This window comes from Mustela erminea, chromosome 3 (assembly GCF_009829155.1).
Source record: "Mustela erminea isolate mMusErm1 chromosome 3, mMusErm1.Pri, whole genome shotgun sequence".
Taxonomy (NCBI): domain Eukaryota; kingdom Metazoa; phylum Chordata; class Mammalia; order Carnivora; family Mustelidae; genus Mustela; species Mustela erminea.
Genome location: NC_045616.1, coordinates 53,437,583 through 53,458,244, shown reverse-complemented (window position 1 = coordinate 53,458,244; position 20,662 = coordinate 53,437,583). Strand labels below are relative to the sequence as shown.

At 33.2% G+C, this 20,662-nt stretch overlaps 1 protein-coding gene across 1 annotated transcript in view; it reads left to right on the top strand.

The window, feature by feature from the left end:
- Positions 1-20,662, top strand: part of RASA1 (RAS p21 protein activator 1) — a 121,975-nt gene that overhangs the window by 62,519 nt on the left and 38,794 nt on the right. The window contains 7 exon segments of the mRNA XM_032335807.1: positions 308-460; positions 1,464-1,599; positions 2,232-2,302; positions 6,273-6,390; positions 9,535-9,566; positions 15,669-15,721; positions 16,462-16,612. Of these exon segments, the coding sequence (XP_032191698.1) occupies positions 308-460; positions 1,464-1,599; positions 2,232-2,302; positions 6,273-6,390; positions 9,535-9,566; positions 15,669-15,721; positions 16,462-16,612 (714 nt within the window).

Below are 20,662 nucleotides of genomic sequence, written 5' to 3'. Positions count from 1 at the left end.
ATCTTATATCTTGACCAGGTAGACAATCCTGGAGGGAGAAGATGGACAGAAATGGAGAGGTTCATATGTGAGATGATTAGCCCTGAGTTTATAGAAAAAAATTAAAAACTGAGTAAATGATTTTTTTTTTGAGAGACTGAGAAGTTAAAAACAATTGAGTTAAAATTGGAATAATCTACCAAGAGTAAAAGCTAAATGTTTAAGTTATACTTAGGTATTTGAAGCCTCTAGTAGTAAGTTTTTCAGCTACCACTATTAATTTTATAGTTGCTATTGGTATTTTAATCACAACTCTTTTTTCCCTTAGGTGGTATCATGGAAAACTTGATAGAACTATAGCCGAAGAACGCCTAAGGCAAGCAGGGAAGTCTGGCAGTTACCTTATAAGAGAGAGTGATCGGAGGCCAGGGTCCTTTGTACTTTCATTTCTTAGCCAGACAAATGTTGTCAACCATTTTAGGTAAGTCTTTATTTCTAATATGAGGCTAAATAATATAGTGACTTTGCTGTAGTGTTCTTAAATATACCTGCTTTAATAAGGATGAATGTTTCATTGATATTTAAATGATGGGGAAAGTGATTTGTTCTCAATTATGTGATTTAATCAGAAGATTATAGAGTAGATATTATTGAATGATTGCTTTTTTGTTTAAAAACAATATCATTGGGCACTGCTGTGCTAATCTCAAATATAATTACCACTTTTAAAGTATAAAGAATTATGAAGAAACTTTTGAGTGGTAAAGCAGAAATAAAGGAAATGTGTATTTTTAGACTACAGAGTAACAAAATATAGGAAACAAAGAGTCAAGATATGTGCCCTCTAACTCATTTTGCTTCACTGTTCTGAAATTCTTTGCAAACATTCATGTCAAAGGTATGTAGATTTTCAAATACAGATGCCTAAGTCTGCATAAATATACATACCTATATTATTGTCTTCTGTTTCATTTTTAAGGGAGACATTGAAAAAAAAATCATATATTGCCTATCATGGTAACTGATAAATGTTTATATGCCATTGACTTTCAGATTTTAAGAGAAGTTGTGAGAGCACTTTATACCGTACATAGAATGTGAAATTATTATAATACTCTAAATATTTTGAGATCTGTAAACTACTTTTAGCCAGAGAAACTTATTAAAATTGCTGTTTAGTCTTAAATATGAAAAGTGAGCAGAGGTATCTGAAGATAGATTTATAAATATTGCAGTGAATTATGAAATGGGGTTTATAAGTCAGATACGTATTTCATATCTATCACATGTATGCATATGTATTTTTAGAAGAAGTAACCTTAGGTAAATTTGCATTGGCAGATATTAGTAAGTGGTATTTTAATATTAGGATATAGTTTAAGGAAGAGTATGACAATTAGGGATGTATAATTTCTTTAGAAACTGGTCTTTAAAATTGGCTCTGAAGGTTTTTGTTATATTGTATTTTTTTCCTGTACAAATAGGATTATTGCTATGTGTGGAGATTACTACATTGGTGGAAGACGTTTTTCTTCACTGTCAGACTTAATAGGTTATTACAGTCATGTTTCCTGTTTGCTTAAAGGAGAAAAATTGCTTTATCCAGTTGCACCACCAGAGGCAAGTAAAACTTAAATACTGTATTTTTCAAAAATTTATAATTTCACTTTACTAATGAGGTTAGCTCTCTTTCAGTTTCTTATGGTATTTATTAAAATTTAAGAAATATGTGTTGTTTTAAATTTTAATTCTGGTTGTACTGTCAGCAAAACTGATATCCTTTTCAAAAAAAGAAAATTTTTCAGTAAGTTTGTATTTAAGTTGCTAATATTTTTTTTTAAATTAATACTGTATGGTGATAGCTTAACAAATGTTTTTAAGTGAATGAGCAGTAATGACTGGTAACATAGTGCTAATCCTGCAGTTGCTGCAAGATTCTGAAACACTTTTAAATAATCAGAGAAAAGTTAATTTGTATGTTCCATGTAGTTCATTTAAAATTAAATGGCTACTCATATTACTTGATAAAATCATTGGTTATGCAGTTAAAACAATTTCTATTAAAAAAAAAAACCCAGAAATAAGACAAGTATTTCTAGGCTTTGAGTATTTAGAACCTTACTAAAAACAATTTGAATGATCCTGTGTTCATAATGTGGATTTTTGTTGTTTTAAACTTTATGTGGATATACCTAATTTGACTTTGACATAAAAAGGTTATCTTTTATAAATCTTCTTTTTCTTATTCCTAGCCAGTAGAAGATAGAAGGCGTGTTCGAGCCATTCTGCCTTACACAAAGGTTCCAGACACTGATGAAATAAGGTATTTTAGATTGTATTCTCATTTATAAGGCATTTGAAATAGGCATTTGACAGATTTTGAAAACTTGACTACTGGGAAGGTCTTGGACTTTGAGGAAAGAGCACGTAGCGGGCTAGCAAGTGCCTTTAGTATTGAGTTCATCATTCCTGTACTCCTGTGTTTGGCTTGTTCAGAATATGGATTTGGATCAGAGTGGCCACAGTGAAGATGACAGGTGAAATAAATTCAGATTTTATTAGACTGTCTTTGACAACATAAGGATAATTGTTATATTCTGTACTCTAATTTATATTACTCCATGGCATTTATGTCTCAACTGTAATTTGTACATAAATGATGACTAAACTTCTATTTTACATGATGAGTGAATGGTTTAAGTGTGGCATAGAACTACAGAACATGATTAAAAATTATTTTTATATTATTTGATTTATATATAACTTATTATTATTATTGTAAAGATTTTATTTATCTATTTGAGAGACAGAGATCACAAGTAGGCAGAGAGGCAGGCAGAGAGAGAGGGGAAAGCAGGCTCCCTTGTGAGCAGAGAGCCCGATGCGGGGTTCCATCGCAGGACCCTGGGATCATGATCTGAGCCAAAGGCAGAGGCTTTAACCCACTGAGCCACCCAGTTTTTATTGGCATACCTTTATTTGTGATCTAAGCAGGAAAAGCCAGTGAAAGAAAGGGACGGAATGAATTATATACAATAAAGAACAACAGTGGTGAACTACCAGTTCAGGAATTTTGAATAACTTGTAAATTCCCAGTGTATCCTCTAGGACAGCAGTGCTCAAAGTGTGATCCATGTCACTTTGGGGATCCTTGAGATCCGTTTAGAGAATTCAAGAGAGCAGAGCTGTTCTCTTGATAAGACTAAAATAAAATTTGCCCTTTTCACTGTGACATTTACACTGATGGTACAAAAGCAACAACCAGTGAAAGTATTAGTGTCTTAGCACAAATAAAGGCAGTGGTAGCAAAGTGTACTGTTCTTCATGCCACACACTTGGAAGTAAACAATACAAAAGTTTGCCCTCAGATTTCTCGATGAGACTGTAAAAGGTATTTTTCTAAATCTCAATCATTTTAGTATTCTGTGTGGTAAATATCTTTTTTAATCTTCTGGGAGATGAAGAAAACTGGTGCCTCTTTTTAATATTCTGTGTGATGAAATGGGAAATATGCACAAAACATCTTGGCTGAGCACCACAGGTCCTTGTCTTGAGAGCAGGGAGTTGAGAGCCGAGCTAGCTTCTGCTTCTGTATATACGATTTGTGCTTAAGACTCAAAGGCAAACTATCCAACAATGGTTGTTCAGACTAGAGTATTTGACCTTTTTTTTTTTTTTTTTAAAAGGAGTGAGTCTGTTACTTCAGGGGAAGTGAGTGAGTATTTGTTGCCAGTGACAAAATTTGAGCTTGCAAGCAAAAATGAAAATTTTGGAAACTGCAGTCAGGAGTTTCACAGTTTCCCACATAGTCCCTGATTTTTCTGATGAGATTGGTGGTGATATTAAAGAATGTGACATTTTGATTGTGTAAAATGTACCTACATCTGGGTGATCTGCATAGCTCAGTGAACCAGTATCTTCTAAATGATCAATGCATGCTGTTAAAGAATTATGCCTGGGTAAAGGTCCATTCAAAGTACAAGATGGACAAATAGATATTACTGAAATGGGGTACAGAAAGCTCATTGAGGCAGTTTTTGATTCCTTAATACAACTAACCTTCAAGTACCAGTTGTTGAGTTTTTCATCTGAGAGGCTATTAAAATACTCATTCCTTTCACAGCTGCAAATTTTTGTGAAGTCAGATTTTTCTTCATATACTTCAAACAAAGAAACAAACAAAAACCTGAAACAACAGATTGAATGTAGAAACAAAAGAATCTGGCTGTTTACAATTAAGCCAGATGTTGAGATTTGCAAAAATGTAAAGCAATATTCTCACAAAACATGTAAAAAATAATAATTTTTAATATTCTTACAGTGTGATGGGGTAGATTATTTTTAAAAACATTTATATTTTAAATTCCAATATGGTAAGTATTAATAGATATAACTCATATAAATAAAGGTTTTTTAGGGTATCAATTTTTAAGTATAAAAAGAAGTCCTGAGAGACCTTCAGAACTGACTACTACCCGTTTAAGAAGATGAAAATTTAAATAAGTATAGGAATATATAAGTTTTACTTTGATCATATAAATATATGTGAATATATGAGTCCTTAAAAATTTGTATGTATCTGTGAAGTTTTTGTTTTGTTTTGTTTTAGGTAAAAACATCTGAAGATTAATGAGATTTAAGGCATTTTAACTTTTTTTTTGGAAAAATGCAAAATAAAGAATGTTATGATTATATTGTTAAAACCTTTTTATTTTATTTTATTTTTTTAAAAATATTTTATTTATTTATTTGACAGAGATCACAAGTATGCAGAGAGGCAGGCAGAGAGAGAGGGGAAAGCAGGCTCCCTGCTGAGCAGGAGAGCCTGATGTGGGGCTCGATCCCAGGACCCTGGGATCATGACCTGAGCTGAAGGCAGAGGCTTTAACCCACTGAGCCACCCAGGTGCCCCTAACCTTTTTATTTTAAATATTTTTCGTTTTGCATCACATATTTAGTGTTCTAGCAACAACATAAGTCAAATTTAAAAAATTCTCTTATGACAGTTTTTGATCAAGAAATGAAGCTATATTCTATATTTTTGTCCATACATATTCTTCTTTTACTCATAATTACTATTTTTTATTTTTTTATTTTATTTCTTTTCATAATTATTTTTTTTAATGTAGTTATTTAGGAGAGTGTTTCTAGAAAGTAGTTTATTTGGTTAAGTAGTAATGTCTCCTGCCAGTCAGCTAATGAAATATTGGTCACTGTTAACAAGGGTTGTAGAACCAAGATAGAATGCAGTATTACGTGCTCATCCAAATAGAAATCATCTGAAGTGTGTAAGGTTTTAGTCTTGAACCTGTCCAGGAAACAGTGAAGCTTGAGATATTCTGGTGGAAAACAGTTTTCAGAAGTATGAGAAGAGATTACTTAATGGAACTTTGGTTTGTGAAATTTAGACTGAGGAAACTTGTTTAAAAAATATGCGATGTGAATATAGATAGAGGGTTAATAGCAGCAGCCAGACAATCTTGGAACTTTGAATGCTGGGAGGCATTCATTCAGGCCTAAAATGAAGCGTTCAGCGAATTACTGATGTTGAAAAATGGCATCAGTATAAACCTTACTCCTCCTGCAATTTTGTGGAGGTTGAAAATGTGTAGGTTCCAAGGAAAAGAAACTAGTTTGTATATGCATCTCTCTACTCAGAAATTGTTAACAAAAAAAAGCATGCATGCATTTTCCTATATCCTTTGATACCACTTTCAGAGAAAGAATGCTTGCTATATCATAGATGTGTTAAGTGAATTAAATAAACATTAATGATTTTTATGAGAAAAATGTTAATTCTCATAAATATCTGCTGGAAAGTCTAATTGTGCTTACTTGAAGTTTTTCTAAAATAGCTGTATCTTGTGTAAATGTAATGAGCAAATTATATTATGATTTTATATCTAACCTACATCTGAAAGAGTAATTACATGAAAGCTTAAATTTTTAAATTCAGTCTTCTTGGAGTTATAGCCTAAAGCCTATAATACATATATAATTACTGTTTACACAAATTTGAATTTGAATTTAAGAGTAATCCAATAATGTAGATAGTGCAGATACCATTATTAAATCCATTTTACAACGTGAGAGAATAAGATTCAGATTGTTAAGTGTCTTCAGAGCTTTATATTTAGGTGATGCCAAAAAACAGGACAAAAATCCAGGGTATTTGACTTTAATTTCTTGCATTCCCAATATCATATTATCTCTGTAGTATGGCACATGATTACTCAAATTTCCATGTTAAAATTTTAATTCAATTTTAATAACTTCACAATTGCTATTTTCAGTTTCCTAAAAGGAGATATGTTTATTGTTCATAATGAATTAGAAGATGGATGGATGTGGGTTACAAATCTACGAACAGATGAACAGGGTCTTATTGTTGAAGACCTAGTGGAAGAGGTGGTAAGTTTTGTTCTTCTCCTATCACTCTCAATTTTAAATATTCTGTACATTTCTGGAACTTATCCGTAATCAGGAGAAATTAGTAATGAAACTTTTTAAAATTAAAAATGTCAATTCCCTAGAACAAAGAATTTCTCATTAAAATATATTTACTGTAGTAAAGGTTATTTATTTGTAAAGAGGATAACTAAGCCAGCATGTTTGAATCTTTAACTGTTAATTTTCTGAAAGTCTTTTTTTTCCAGAAAGTTTTTATGGGTTTCTAAGAATTAAAAAAAATTACCATTTGTGCCTATTTGTATCTCCTTTTGTCGTCTTAGTGGTTTTCCTCATAAATGAGGCTATGAAAAAATGATCATGGACTCTGAATCAAATAGGGTTGCACATGTTTGCTTTCAGAATCTTTATCTCCCAAATATATGTATAATTTTCTAGTAACCTTAGCAAAACTTAGTTTTAACACCTTTCTACATTTCCAGTATTCCTATTTTTATTGTCGCCACATAATTCAACATCAGTAGTCTTGTCACTGTGTTGATAATTGTGTTTTTTGATAGCAGGTCTGCTTTCAAGTAGCATTTGCATTCAGATGTATCAGTATCACTTGAATCTTTTTTTTTTTTTTAAGTGTCACTGAATCTTATCAAACATACTACAGTTTTGGAGTTCATCCTTTTTGGATTTGGATTTGTTTAGTGTGATGGAATGGTTTCTTTTTATCTTTCACAACCCTCAGAGCTACTGTTTTAAAATTATGTCATGAACTTGATAATATTCTGAAACCTGTGCTTTGATTATTTTCCCGGAAGATTGCAGTGGAGAACATTTTTCTCTGTTATTAATTCCCTTGATTAATAGATCTTGATATGTAGAAGTAAAACATAACTGAGGAAAAGTGGAGGGCAGTTGAGGAAATGGTACGATACATTGCATACAAATAGTTACTTAGTGGAAGAGCTGGGATTGGAACTCTTAATTCCTAGGTTAGTATTTGGTAATTTACAGTAGGGAGAGATATTTTTTTTCATTGTAGGCCAGAAATGTTCAAACAGAAGAATCTTACTGTGTTGGTTTTACTACAAAATTTCTTAGTTAAAACTTTTTTATGTTGGATTTTTTTTCTCCTGCTGTCATACCCCATCCCTATTTTTATGATTATTTAAAGAATTCAGAGTATAGTTTAACTTTCTCCAGCTCTTGGGATTCTGGATCAGATTTAATAAGATAAATCTTAAGAAGAATAAGTGAAAGTTATCCAATGAGTACAGGGGGAAGAAAGCCCAATTTAACATAAGGATACATAACATAAATAAAAGGAAAAAAAATAAAAGAACGAATTAACAAGTAAGTATGAATGAACAATGTTCTGCTAAAAAGGGCTGCTAAAAAGGAATATAGTCATACTTTGAATTAATAGTAGATAATTCCAAGTTAGAATTAATGAACAATTTTTACTCTAATACTTAAAATAAGTTTTCATAATGGTCTTCATTGGAGCCTAGTGATTCCTTGTAGCTTGAAAAGCCATTTGCAGATTGTCTAGATTTCAGACATTAGGTTGGTGGTTGGATTTTAAGGATTTTCCCACTCTGAAATTTTAATTACTGTTCTTCAAGTACATGTCTGCTTTTATGCTTTTAATCTAGAATGTAAGCTTTGTGAGGATTTTTGTCTCTGATTCAGTGGTGTATCCCCATAGTATAGAATAGTGTGTCTGGCATTAGTATGCATTCAGCAAATATTTGTTGAATGAATTTCTTTATGCCTGCACTTTTCCTGACACTCCTTCCCTGCTAGACTACTACCACATAAAATTTGATTCATCTTTTTATCTCAGAGGCTTCCTAGTTTTCACAGAGGATTTATGCCTTTCTTAGGCTAAATTGTTTTCTCTTGTGTGTCTATAGCACCTTGTTAATCTTTATTTTATTACACTGTATAAAATTAATTTAGTGTCAACCTATTCTGTAGAAATTAGCTCCTTTTGGGTAATGATCATGCATTGTGTGTGTATGTGTGTGTGTGTGTGTGTGTGTGTGTGTGTGTTAAGCATACTGCTTTGTTTTATAATAGACATTCAGTGGGTGTTTTAGTTCGCTTAGGTATTTGATGGGTAAGGAACAAATTGAGAGAGGTGAATGCCTGTATAGATAGACCATTTTTTTTTATTATTCAGTGAAAACCTGGTGTCAGGTACCCAGTTTTGCTGGGTACTAGGAGTACAGGTCAGTAAGTATTGAGTGAAAATTATATGCCCAATATTGTGCTAGTGGTTATGGGGTGGTTGGGATTAATAAAGAAGAGTTAAGATCTTACAGTGCTTACAGCCATTATTAAGGAATGAATAACACTAGTGTATCTTAAATAATAGGCATGCCAAATAGAGTAAGGTAAAGTTCAAAAGATGATAAAAGAATGATGTCTTTCTATTCAAAGTAGAAGTTTATGTTTTAGGGACTCCGTATTTTATACTGAAAACTAGTATTTGAAGAAGATACTGTCTGAATAGTTTAGGTTAACAAACAGGTAGGAAGCCGTGAGTGGAAAGGACATTCTAAGTTAAAAAGAGCAAGCCAGTGGTGTTGAGAATACAGATAAGCAAATGGGTAGTTATGTGGGTCCATTGTATAGATACCTAAAGAGAATTGGTACTAGGAGATAGGAAATGTAGGCTTGAGTGATAAGATAAAGGATTTTGGTTTTATCAAAGGAGGAATTTGTAGGGAGCAGAGAGGTATTAAAGGTCTGGTTTTTAAATTTTGTTTCTTTTTGTTTGGTTTGGTGTTTCTTAGTGCAGGGGAAAGTTGCATTTGAAACTGATGAGTCCAAATTGGAGAGGTGAGATAATGGGATTGAACAGGGCACAGAGGTAATTAAACTCTTTGGGCTGTGGTAATAGTTTGAGAAAAGGGAGGAAAAAGGCCTGAATTCCAGTAACCACAACAAGAGGAGAAGAGTAGTAACAATAAGGGAGAGTTTTAGAAAGACTTTTCTTGAACTGATAGGTCTTTTCTTGTATATGCGAAAGTAATTATGAGGGACAGGGTAGAGATGTATTTGAAGAAATGATTTTTATTAATTTTAATAAAAATAGATTAATAGTTAAAATTATATAAAATACTATCTTAATGTCTTATCCTTTAGGGCCGGGAAGAAGATCCACATGAAGGCAAAATGTGAGTTTGTGTTAATTACTAAAAGAAAAAAGAAAATATGTTATAAACCTACAAATTGGAAAACTTAGGCCAAAATATATTTTAAAACTGCTACTTTTGAAGCTGTCTTAAAAATTGTTTTTATTTGGCTCAGAACTGATATGTTAATATTTTCTTTAGGATCTACTGATAGTCTTATTTTTTAATAATGATGGTGTCTTTTATACCTGACTGTAACTCTTCTGTCGCTAAAGGCTTTTCTATAAACATTAATAGCAGTATGAATGTCACAATTCCTCATATTTTTTTTCACTTTCTTACTGTTAATCCATTTTTTGTTTTTGTAACCACATCTTTTATGTATTTTATATTTCAGTTTTTTATTTTTTTTGTTTGTTGTGCGCCTGTGTATGAGAAAGAGAGCTGGTCTCCAACAACAGGGCTTTTTTTTTTTTTTTTTAGGATTTTATGTATTCATTTGACAGAAATAGAGCATAAGCAGGAGGAGCGGCAGGGAGAGGGAGAAGCAGACTCCCTGCTGAGCAGGGAGCCTGATGTGGGGCTCGATCCCAGAACACTGGGATCATGACATAGGTCGAAGGAAGATGCTTAACCTACTGAACCACCCAGGCGCCCCCAACATTAGGGTTCTTTACTATATTTATAAGATTCTGTAAGGCCTTTCTTTTCATAATCTTTTCAAGCTGATTTTAAGTATCTTCTAAGGGCTAATTCAAAGACCAGGTATTACTATATGTAGTATTTGCCACAAAATCTTCTCATATTTCATCAGTTACTAGCTATTAACAATAATTTCCTATGGGAAATTTACAATGATTTTGTTTTTGTCCTTACAGATCTTTTCTAGTGTCCTGTTCATCCCTCATTTGCTTATTTATTTATTTTTAAAAATTTATTCATTTGAGAGAGAGAGAGAGCAAGAGCAGTGGGGAGGGGCAGAGAGAGAGAGAAAGGGAGACGCAGAACTCTCTGCTGAGCAGGGAGCCTGATGCGGGGCTTGATCCCAGGATCCTGAGATATGACCTGAGCCAAAGGCAGACACTTAACCATCTGGGCCACCTTGGCACCCCCTCATTTATTTGTATATGAATTTTCTTCTGAAGATGTTAATTCTCAATCCCAAGTCTATTTCAGTCATATGATTTTAATAGAAACTGTTCATCTTCTGATCTCTTTTCACAGGAACATTTTTTTTCTTCCCTTCCTGTCAGAATTTTCTAATGGAATTTAAGGCCTTCCTTTCAAGTGGTTGCTTATTCTGTTTTCTAACCATTAGAAGACAAAACATTAAGCTGGATACTCTGCTTGCAGTAAACCTCCTTTAGTTCCCCACCCTTCCTTAGGTGGAACATATGAGATGTTTTCGGAGTCCATTTTCCTTTTTGTTTTATGTAGCTGTTTAACTGTAAAATAGTTTCCATGAAGGAGACTGTACCTTGTTGATTTTAGTAATGTGAGGTCTTCCTGCTACCTACATTTAGATTATGAATTCTGATGAATGTGTGGAGGAGGTATACCAATAATGTAAGCAAATGAAGTGGGTCAGGTGTAAATGCTGTTTCTCTCAAATTACAGTAATCTTGGTCTTCCTAATTTTACCTCTCTGAGGGAGATTAAGGTACATGGAACTATTTTCCTATAGTACAAACAACAGTGCAAAGTGTTGGGATAAATGGCAACTAATATTCTCTCTTTGTATTAGAGAGTAGGATGCCAAAAATGAGGTGTTTGCCTGCAGTGAGGGGACTGCTGTAATTGATGTGTGCAAAAATGGGGGTCCAGTGTTGTGAAAGCCTCCAGATTTATAAGATACACTGCAAATCTGTATATTTCCCTACTTAAAATAATACCACAGATTTATTTTTAAAAGGAAAGAAAAAAAATGTAGGTCAAATGCCAGTAATACTTCAAATGCATAATTCTGTTTTTTGGCTTTGCCCAAACTACTTTCTAGGCCAGAATTCATCCTGCATTATGTTTGGTTAATTTCTGTTCTTAATGACCTAACTCATTTATCACTTGCCAAGAAGTATTCCTGTATCTTTTCCCTCACGTGTTCCACAGAACTGTTACCCTTTTCTTTTATTCAAAAAAAGCCCTCCGTGCATATCTATCAGTGCACTTTATTATATTTTTGACATTGATTTTGTGGTTATGTGTGTCCCTTTTTCTTGTTGGAGTAGGGACTTCATAAGAGCAGATACTCCCCTTTGGGTCACTGGTATACACTATGTGTTTGAAGAAACACTTTGGCTATTCAGGTGTTATGTGGTTCCATAAAAACTCTAGGATTGTTCTAGCTCTGTGAAAAATGCTAATGGTATTTTGATGTGGGTTGCATTGAATCTGTAGATTACTTTGGGTAGTATGGACATTTTAACATTTGCTCTTCCAGTCCATGAACATGGAATATCTTTCAGTTTGTTTGTCTCATCTTCAGTTTCTTTTATTGTTTTTTAATGCATTTTGGAATACAGGTCTTTTACCTCTTTGGTTAAGTTTATTCATAGGTATTTTATTAATTTTGGTACAGTTGTAAATGGGATTGTTTTCTTAATTACTCTTTATCCTACTTTTTATTGGTGTATAGACATGCAGTTGATTTCTCTATATTGATACTGTATTCTGTGACCTTACTGAATTCATTTGTCAGTTCTGTAGTTTTTTTGGTGGAGTCTTTAGGGTTTTTCATATAGTAGCATGCCATCTGCAAATATAGTGAGTTTTACTTCTTCCTTACCAATTTGGATGCCTTTTATTTATTTTTCTTGTCTGATTGCTACAGTTAGGACATCCGGTACTCTGTTGAATATAAGTCGTAAGAGTAGACATCCTTGCGTTTTTACTGATCTTAAGGTAAAAGCTTTTAGTTTGTCACTATTGAGTATGATATTTCCATGTATGGCCTTTATTATGTTGAGGTGCATCCCCTCCTGAACCTACTTTGTTGAGTGTTTTTATCATGTATGGATGTTGTAGTTTGTGAAATGCTTTTTATGCATTTATTAAGATGACCATATGGTTTTTATTGTTTCTCTTATTACTCTGATGTATCATGTTGATTGATTTGCAAATATTGAACCATACTGGCATTCCTGGAATAAATCCAACTTAGGGTGAATGATTTTTTGATGTATTGTTGAATTTGGTTTGCTAGTGTTATGTTAAGGATTTTTACATCTCTCTTTATGAGGGATATTGGCCTGTAGTTTTGGGGGGTTTTTTGTAGTGTTTTTGTCTGGTTTTCTTACCAAGGTAATCCTGGACTTACAGAGTGAATTTGGAAGTTTTCCTTCCTCATTAGTTTTTTGGAATAGTTTGAGAAGAATTAACAGTATCAACAGTTAATTAATTTAAATTAAAGGTATTAACAGTTAATTAACAATTAATTTAAATTAAAGGTATTAAAGGTATTTACATTTTCTTTAAATGTTTGGTAGACAGGGGCACTTGGGTGGCTCAGTTAGTTAAGTGTCTGCCTTCAGCTCAGGTCATGATCCCAGGGTCCTGGCATCAGGCCCTACATCCTACTCCCTGCTGAGGGAGTGTCCCATCTCCCTCCCCCCGCCCCTCGCCATCCCCACCCCGTGCACACGTGTTCTCTGTCTCTCTCTCAAATAAATAAATAAAATCTTTAAAAAAAAATGTTTAGTAGACAGAATTCACCTGTGAAGCCATCTGGTCCTGAACTTCTGTTTGTTGGGAGTTCATTGCTTACTGATTCAGTGTCATTTCTTTCTTTCTTTTTTTTTTTTTAAATTTTTTTGAGAGAGAGACAGAGTGAGAGAGCATGAGAGGGGAGGTCAGAGGGAGAAGCAGACTCCCCATGGAGCTGGGAGCCCAATGTGGGACTCGATCCCAGGACTTCAGATCATGACCTGAGCTGAAGGCAGTCGCTTAACCAACTGAGCCACCCAGGCACCCTTCAGTGTCATTTCTGATAATCAGTCTATTCAAATTTTCTGCTTTTCCTGATTCGGTTTAGGAAGGTTGCATGTTTCTAGGAGTTCATCCATTTCTTCGGGGTTGTCTAATTTGTTGCCATAGAATTTTTCATAGTATTCTCTTAAAATCTTTTGTACTTCTGTGATGTTGGTTGTTACTTCTCATCCTTCATTTCCGAGTGTATTTATTTGAGTCCTGTGTTTGTTTTTTCCTTATGAATCTGTCTAAGAACCAGTTCCTGGTTTCATTGATCTTTTCTACTGTTTTTTCTTTTTTTTCTTTTTAAGTTTCTATTTCATTTACTTATGCTGTAATCTTACTATTTCTTTCTACTGGCTTTGGGCTTTGTTTATTCTTCTGTTCTAGCTCCTTTGGGTGTTAAGATTTGGTTGTTATTTGAGATTTTTCTTATTTCTTGAGGTAGGCCTGTATTGCTCTAAACTTCCCTCTAGAGCATCTTTTGCTTCATCCCAAAGATTTTGACTGTTTTCATTCATCTCATGTATTTTTTTATTTCCTCTTTGAATCTTGGTTGACCCATTCACTGTTTAGTAGCATGTTTTTTGGTCTCCATGTATTTGTGTTCTTCCCAGACGTTTTCTCAGGATTGATTTCTAGTTTCATACTGTTGTGGGCAGAAAAGGTGCATGATATGATTTCAGTCTTTTTGAATGTCTTAAGTTTTTTTGTGGGCTAATGTAATTTTTCCTGGGAGATGTTCCAGGTGCACTTGAAAGAATGTGTATTCATGGTTCTGGGATGCAGTGTTCTGAATATATATCTATCTGTCCCATCTAGTGTAATGTGTCATTCAAAATCACTTTTTCCTTGTTGACTTTCTGTCTGGATGATCCATCCATTGATGTAAGTGGGATGTTTAAGTCTCCTACTGTTACTGTATTTCTGTCAGTTTCTCCCATTGTGTCTGTTAGTAGGTGCTCTGTGCATTTAGGTGCTCCCATGTTGGATGCATAGATATTTGTAATTATATATCCTCTTCTTGGATTGTTCCTCTTATCATTTTATAATATCCGTCTTTTCTCTTGTCACAGTCTTTGTTTTAAAGCTATTTGTCTGATATAAGTACTGCTACTCTAGCTTTCTTTTCATTTCCGTTTGCCTGGTAAATGTTTTCTTGTGCCTTCACTTTCAGTCTGCATGTGTCTTTAGATCTGAAGTGGCATATAGCTGGGTCTTGCTTTTTTTTTTGTTTGTTTAGTTTTGGTCTTGTAGTATTTTTACTTTCTAAGTTGTTTTTTAAGCCGCGATCAAAACTAAGAATAGATCCCAGGAATTTGTGGCGAAGTGATAGAGGGATGATCTGGAATTACCAGCTTGGCATTAAAAGGTGTTAATCAACAGGATAGATAATAGTCCTTCACATAATGAGAGGAGATTTAATTACTAATAATTTATAAAATCAGGTGTGTCATTTTATTCTAAGGTAAAATTTAAATACTTTAGTTATTATATGTAGTGGATCTTGAATATATGCCACTTATAATAATTTCTGAATGCTTATTTTAAGTATAAAGAAACTAAAACATATGTAGCCATCTAATTCGTTATGGCAGTAGCTCAAATATAATTAGGAATACTAAGTCATTCTTTTATTTCAGTCCTTGATGCTGACATTTACTCTCTGTCATCACTCAATCTCACTTTCTGACTTTAAGGAAAGTATTAATCAGCCATGTCTATTTTCTTTCAAGAGAGAACTTAACCTCCTGTTTTAGGGAAAGTTCACTCGGAGGGTGATGTGAGGAAAATTCATTTACTAATTTTTTTTTTGGGGGGGGGATAATTCTGTATTCTACCTGTACCATCTCTCCCTCCTAATGCAAAGAAAAGAGAACACTAACTATGGTGGTGTAAGCATGTAACAATTTCTCATTATCAGAATTAAAATTATTACTGGTACTGTTCATTAATATGGAAATTATGGTTCATATTGGACCCTTATTTTACTATATTTTGTTGAAATTATGTATGTTTACAAATATAACAAATGTAAAAGGAATGAGATAACTTGATCAGTTGTATTTGTTTTTATTTCATTGTATCAGTGTGAATTAAACTTGTGCTGGATGTTTAGTTTTGATTGTATAACAGCAAAAAGGACTTCAGATTTACATATTTAATTTGTTCTCTTTTAAGATGGTTCCATGGGAAAATTTCCAAACAAGAAGCTTATAATTTACTAATGACAGGTACTTGTACATTCACTCTTTGTTTTAAAACTGAGCATTTATCATCCATTTTGTCTTTAGCACTCATTTGATACTTAAACATACACAGAGGAGAGACAAAACATTTTGGTGTTAAAGAGTCATTGCCAGTTGAAGATACTTAAAAGCCTTCTTTAAAATTAGTTTGAAAATCTTTAATACATGATAATTTGATCTTATATGACTTTTCAGGTTCTTACCAACTAAATGGAAGGTAGTATACATATATTGATTTTGATAAGATGAACACATATTTCATTTTTTGAATCTACCTTTATAAGCATTGGTACTATTTTATTACAATTATTTAATGTTTAATCAGAAGCATTGGTTAACTGCAGAGTACTCCTAAAAAAAAATTACTTTATCTTTTTTAGACTCTTCTTCTTAAGAGGATTTACAAATAGAATGTACCCATTTAGCCAATGTCCTCTACCTGTGGTTAGGTTATTCTTTTGAAGTCATGACAGGTATAACATTATTAACCAGAAATCACTGCTGCAGACTTATTTTTATGTCATACACACATGGAACATTTGGGTGGTTGTGACTAATAAACTAGAAAATATAAAAATATTAAAATTGTCTTTATTATAAAACAAGTTCCTGGTGAAAATTTATATATGGTTAGAACTTCCAAATGTACTTTATAATTATGTTACTTAACACAATTTTTTTTATTTGGTAATTAGGAAATAAAACTAATAGCTTAATTTTTACAGTTGGCCAAGTATGCAGTTTTCTTGTGAGGCCCTCTGATAATACTCCTGGTGACTATTCACTTTACTTTCGGACCAATGAAAATATTCAGCGATTTAAAATTTGTCCAACACCAAATAATCAGTTTATGATGGGAGGCCGATATTATAACAGGTAAGTTGTGAGAAATTTCAGTTATCTTTTACTTTTAGCAAAAATAATTGAAATTTCAATAACATAGTGTTATCAGATTCAAAACTGTATAAAAGTGTCTGACTTTTTAGAATTTAAAATAAGGCCTTTAATGTAATTTAGTAGTAGTCAGGTCCAAGGATTCTTCAAACAGTGTCAAAAATGAATATAAATTAAAAACTTATAATTTGTTTTCGTTCAAGATAATTTATATGTTTGTTGATTATGTATGGACTGTTTTTTTTTTTTTTTTTTTTTTTTAAAGATTTTATTTATTTATTTGACAGAGAGAAATCACAAGTAGGCAGAGAGGCAGGCAGAGAGAGAGGAAGGGAAGCAGGCCCCCTGCTGAGCAGAGAGCCCGATGTGGGACTCGATCCCAGGACCCTGGAATCATGACCTGAGCCGAAGGCAGCGGCTTAACCCACTGAGCCACCCAGGCGTCCCATGTATGGACTGTTTTTATACCAAATTTGCTAAGTTCTTAACTGTAGGGTAGCAAAACATTTGTTCTAAGAAAAAGAATATATTACATTCTTTTATTAGTGAGACATTTTACTTTATTTTTTTAAAAGATTTTATTTATTTGACACAGAGAGTACAAGAAGAGGGAGACTGGGGAGCCCAATGTGGGGCTCAATCCCAGAACCGTTAAGCCGGCATGCTTAACGGCCTGAGACACCCAGGTGCCCCAGGATATTTTAATAGGAAGAAAAAGTTCTTAAAGATTAAAGAGAGACTTTACTACAAATGTTACCCATGTAACTGGGTTGTTCTCAAGTTGCTATTTCTTGGTTCTAATTATTGGTTCCTACTTCTCATTTAAAAATTACAGAAAATCCATTGTTTATCCCAAAACTCAGAATGAATTTTAGTCACTGGAGCAGGAAAATGAGTCAATAGAGAAACCATATGACAGAATTTCAGCCCCCCCCCCCCCCCCCCCCCCCCCCCCCCCCGTATATTAGAAAGAAATCTTGCATTTTTGTTTTTCCTAATGTAAAGAATTTCCCGTATTAGCTAACTCTGGAGTGGCCTTGTCTTCCTCTTTTGGAGGCTTTCATAAACTAAAATGATGGCATTTTCCTAGTTTAATCCCTTAATACCACAGCAGTATTCTCCATCCCATTTAGTATTTCTCTTAATTCCAGCTTGACTTTTGAGGGTATAGAGATCCAGCAGCTGTTTTATCTTAGAAAACAAACAAAAAAACAAGTTGTAGTTGCTTGCCAGAAGGCCCATGAACAGTTAAGAGACATCAAGTGGCAGATGTGAGTCTCGACATTTGGATCCTTTTGCACACGTATAGAGAAAAGCTGCTTGAGTGGTTTCTACATTAATAGTCCAATCTAGACATCTTCACTGAAAATCTAGCTAGCTGCAATTTAAGCTTTTTGTGAAGGTAAATTACTTTTTCCCATTTTCCAGTTTTCTAGTGGTTTGGAATATATAAAACTGTAAATTGAAAACATATATTCTTAACTGAATTGATAAATGTCTTCTCTGGAAACTTTTTAAAATATAAAATAATTTACATAGATTTATTTTCAGTGAAGTTTGTTTACTGACTTAAACTTCCTTATGATATGCATTCTGCAAGATGAAAATTCTTCCTACATAATGGCAGCAGTCTGTAAAATATGTAAAGGTTGGCTTTTTTATTGATAAAGACCAGAATGAAGCAAGAAGAAAGAAGTATTTGAAATATATTCCTTTCTAAATTATTAGTCTGCTTACAAAATGATGACTTAAAAAATTTAAATAATGTTAATTTAGTGACTGTGATCAATAACCCTAACCTCCCAATCTTTTCTTTAAAAAAAAAAAATTATTTTTTTATTTTAGGGAGGAAGTGATTGAGAGAGAAGCATGTGTGAGTTGGGGGAGGAGCACAGGGAGAGAATCTTTCAAGCAGACTTCCCCACTGAGTGTGAGGACCGATGTGGGGCTTGATCTCACAACCCATGAGATCATAACTTGAGCTGAAACCAAGAGTCTGATGAACCACCCACGTGGTTCCCCACCCACAAATTTTCTTTATAGATATGTTCATTTGATAAAGTTCAGGAGTATTGTTATTCCTAGCATATAATACTAATTTTTTTTTCCCCAAAGAAAGCTAGAATTGTGCAAATCTGATGCCTGAAAAAAGGCAGGTTTACAGTTTGGGAATATATATTTCAGCATGGAAATATATTCTTTTACAGCATTAGTGTCAGTAATAAAGTAAATCTTAGAAGATAAACTTTTGTGGGGTGTTTGGCTGAGTCAGTTAAGAAGAGCATGCGACTCTTGATCTCAGGGTTGTGAGTTGAAGCCTCATGTTGAGTGTAGAGATTACTAAGAAAAAATAAATGGACTTAAAAAGATACACCTTTGTGCTTATCACTTACTGTTTAGATATTTAAATGTTAAGTTGGATTATCCAATAAATGTATGTACAGAGACATACTCTGCTGTGTTTTCTTCTCATTAATTCTACATTAGTCTTTTGGTAAAGAGAGGTAACACTCAAGTCTGTTCATTTAGAAACTGCTTTTTTGAGACATACTTTAACATTCCTATATTAAAACTTTTATAAAAGCAGGAGAAGCATTTATCAGCAAGTATAATTCAGCAAACATTTATTACCTAATTTACTTATTGAAATACATTGTACAGACCCCATGCATATACATTGAAGAGAAAGGTCTATGAGGTACAGGTCTATGAGAACAGATGGTTAGTTGACCTTGATGATTTCAGGACTGTATACGTGGACATGGGAGACTCAGTGGAAAGAGAGCAGTTGAGGTAGTGATGAAAAGGGAGAGGGAGGAAGGATTTTGGTCAGACCTTGAAGATTACTAACATTTTATCCTAGGAGGTTCAAGGAGAGACATGGTTTTATTTATTAAATAAATTACTAAAATGAAAGTGTAGTATGAACACGTTTTAGTTTTCTGAGACGTAAATTTGTCATTTCATACCTAAAACTTGCATAGAATATCTAGGAAATTCTGGGTTGTTGTGTCTCCCTTGACTGTTTCTTAGGTGTATTGGGTAGAATATGAACTAAAGTAATTAAAAAAAAAAAGGTATCTTGAAAGTCCAGCTCATTGGTAAAAATATATTTGATTGGTTGTCACAGACTTTTTAAATTTGTTCTTGGGCAGTCTGAACTGTGTATTCTTTCAGCTCATGGAGAAGAATTATATTGTAATGTTGAGATGCTCCACAAGATCAATTGCATTTTATAGTTACTGAGTCATAAACCTTTGGTATTTACTGTTTTTTATGGATTTGATGCTTTTGCTTTAAAACAGGTAGTCATCTCTGTGATGGTCTCTGTCTTCAAATGTCTTTTCTGATTTTCTTTTTTCCTTTAACATTTTTGGATTTATATGTGGCATTACCTTATTCCTTTAAACACGTATACCCTCCTTGTCTTTTTTGATGTGAATACCTTTTTACTTGTGTCATTTTGCCCCCTTGTGTAAAATGCTGCCTCTAGTATTCAGTTCATATCCATTCATACTTAATTTTTCATTAATCTTTTCAAGTCTCCTGTTTTGCTATTTTTAACATTTTATTTGCTTTAAATTAATTTTGTAGTATGGCAAAGACATTTTATCTTTGGAGACATACATATGTGCATATATATGTGTGTATCTTTGGAGAGGGGGTGTGCATATGTATATATACACATATGCATCTCTAGAGATAAAATATATATTTCAGTTCCATTAGTTGAAGAACTGTGGAAAAAATCAAGTGGAAGATAAAACAGGATCTGTTTTGAGAAATGTTTTCTCTCTGTCCCTAAAATAGCCATTCCTCCAGTATATTAAAGGAAGTTTAAAAGTGTAAGATTTAAATATTCAGGACAATAAAATGGCCTACTGATTATACAGAAGCACTTTTACATTGGAAAATTCATTATGCCGTGCTAAAATACATGTTAAATTACATTATATAATGTCATTTTATTTTCTGTTTTACTAGTAACATTTCCCAGATAGTAAGAATATTTTAATAGCATTGCCTTTCAAA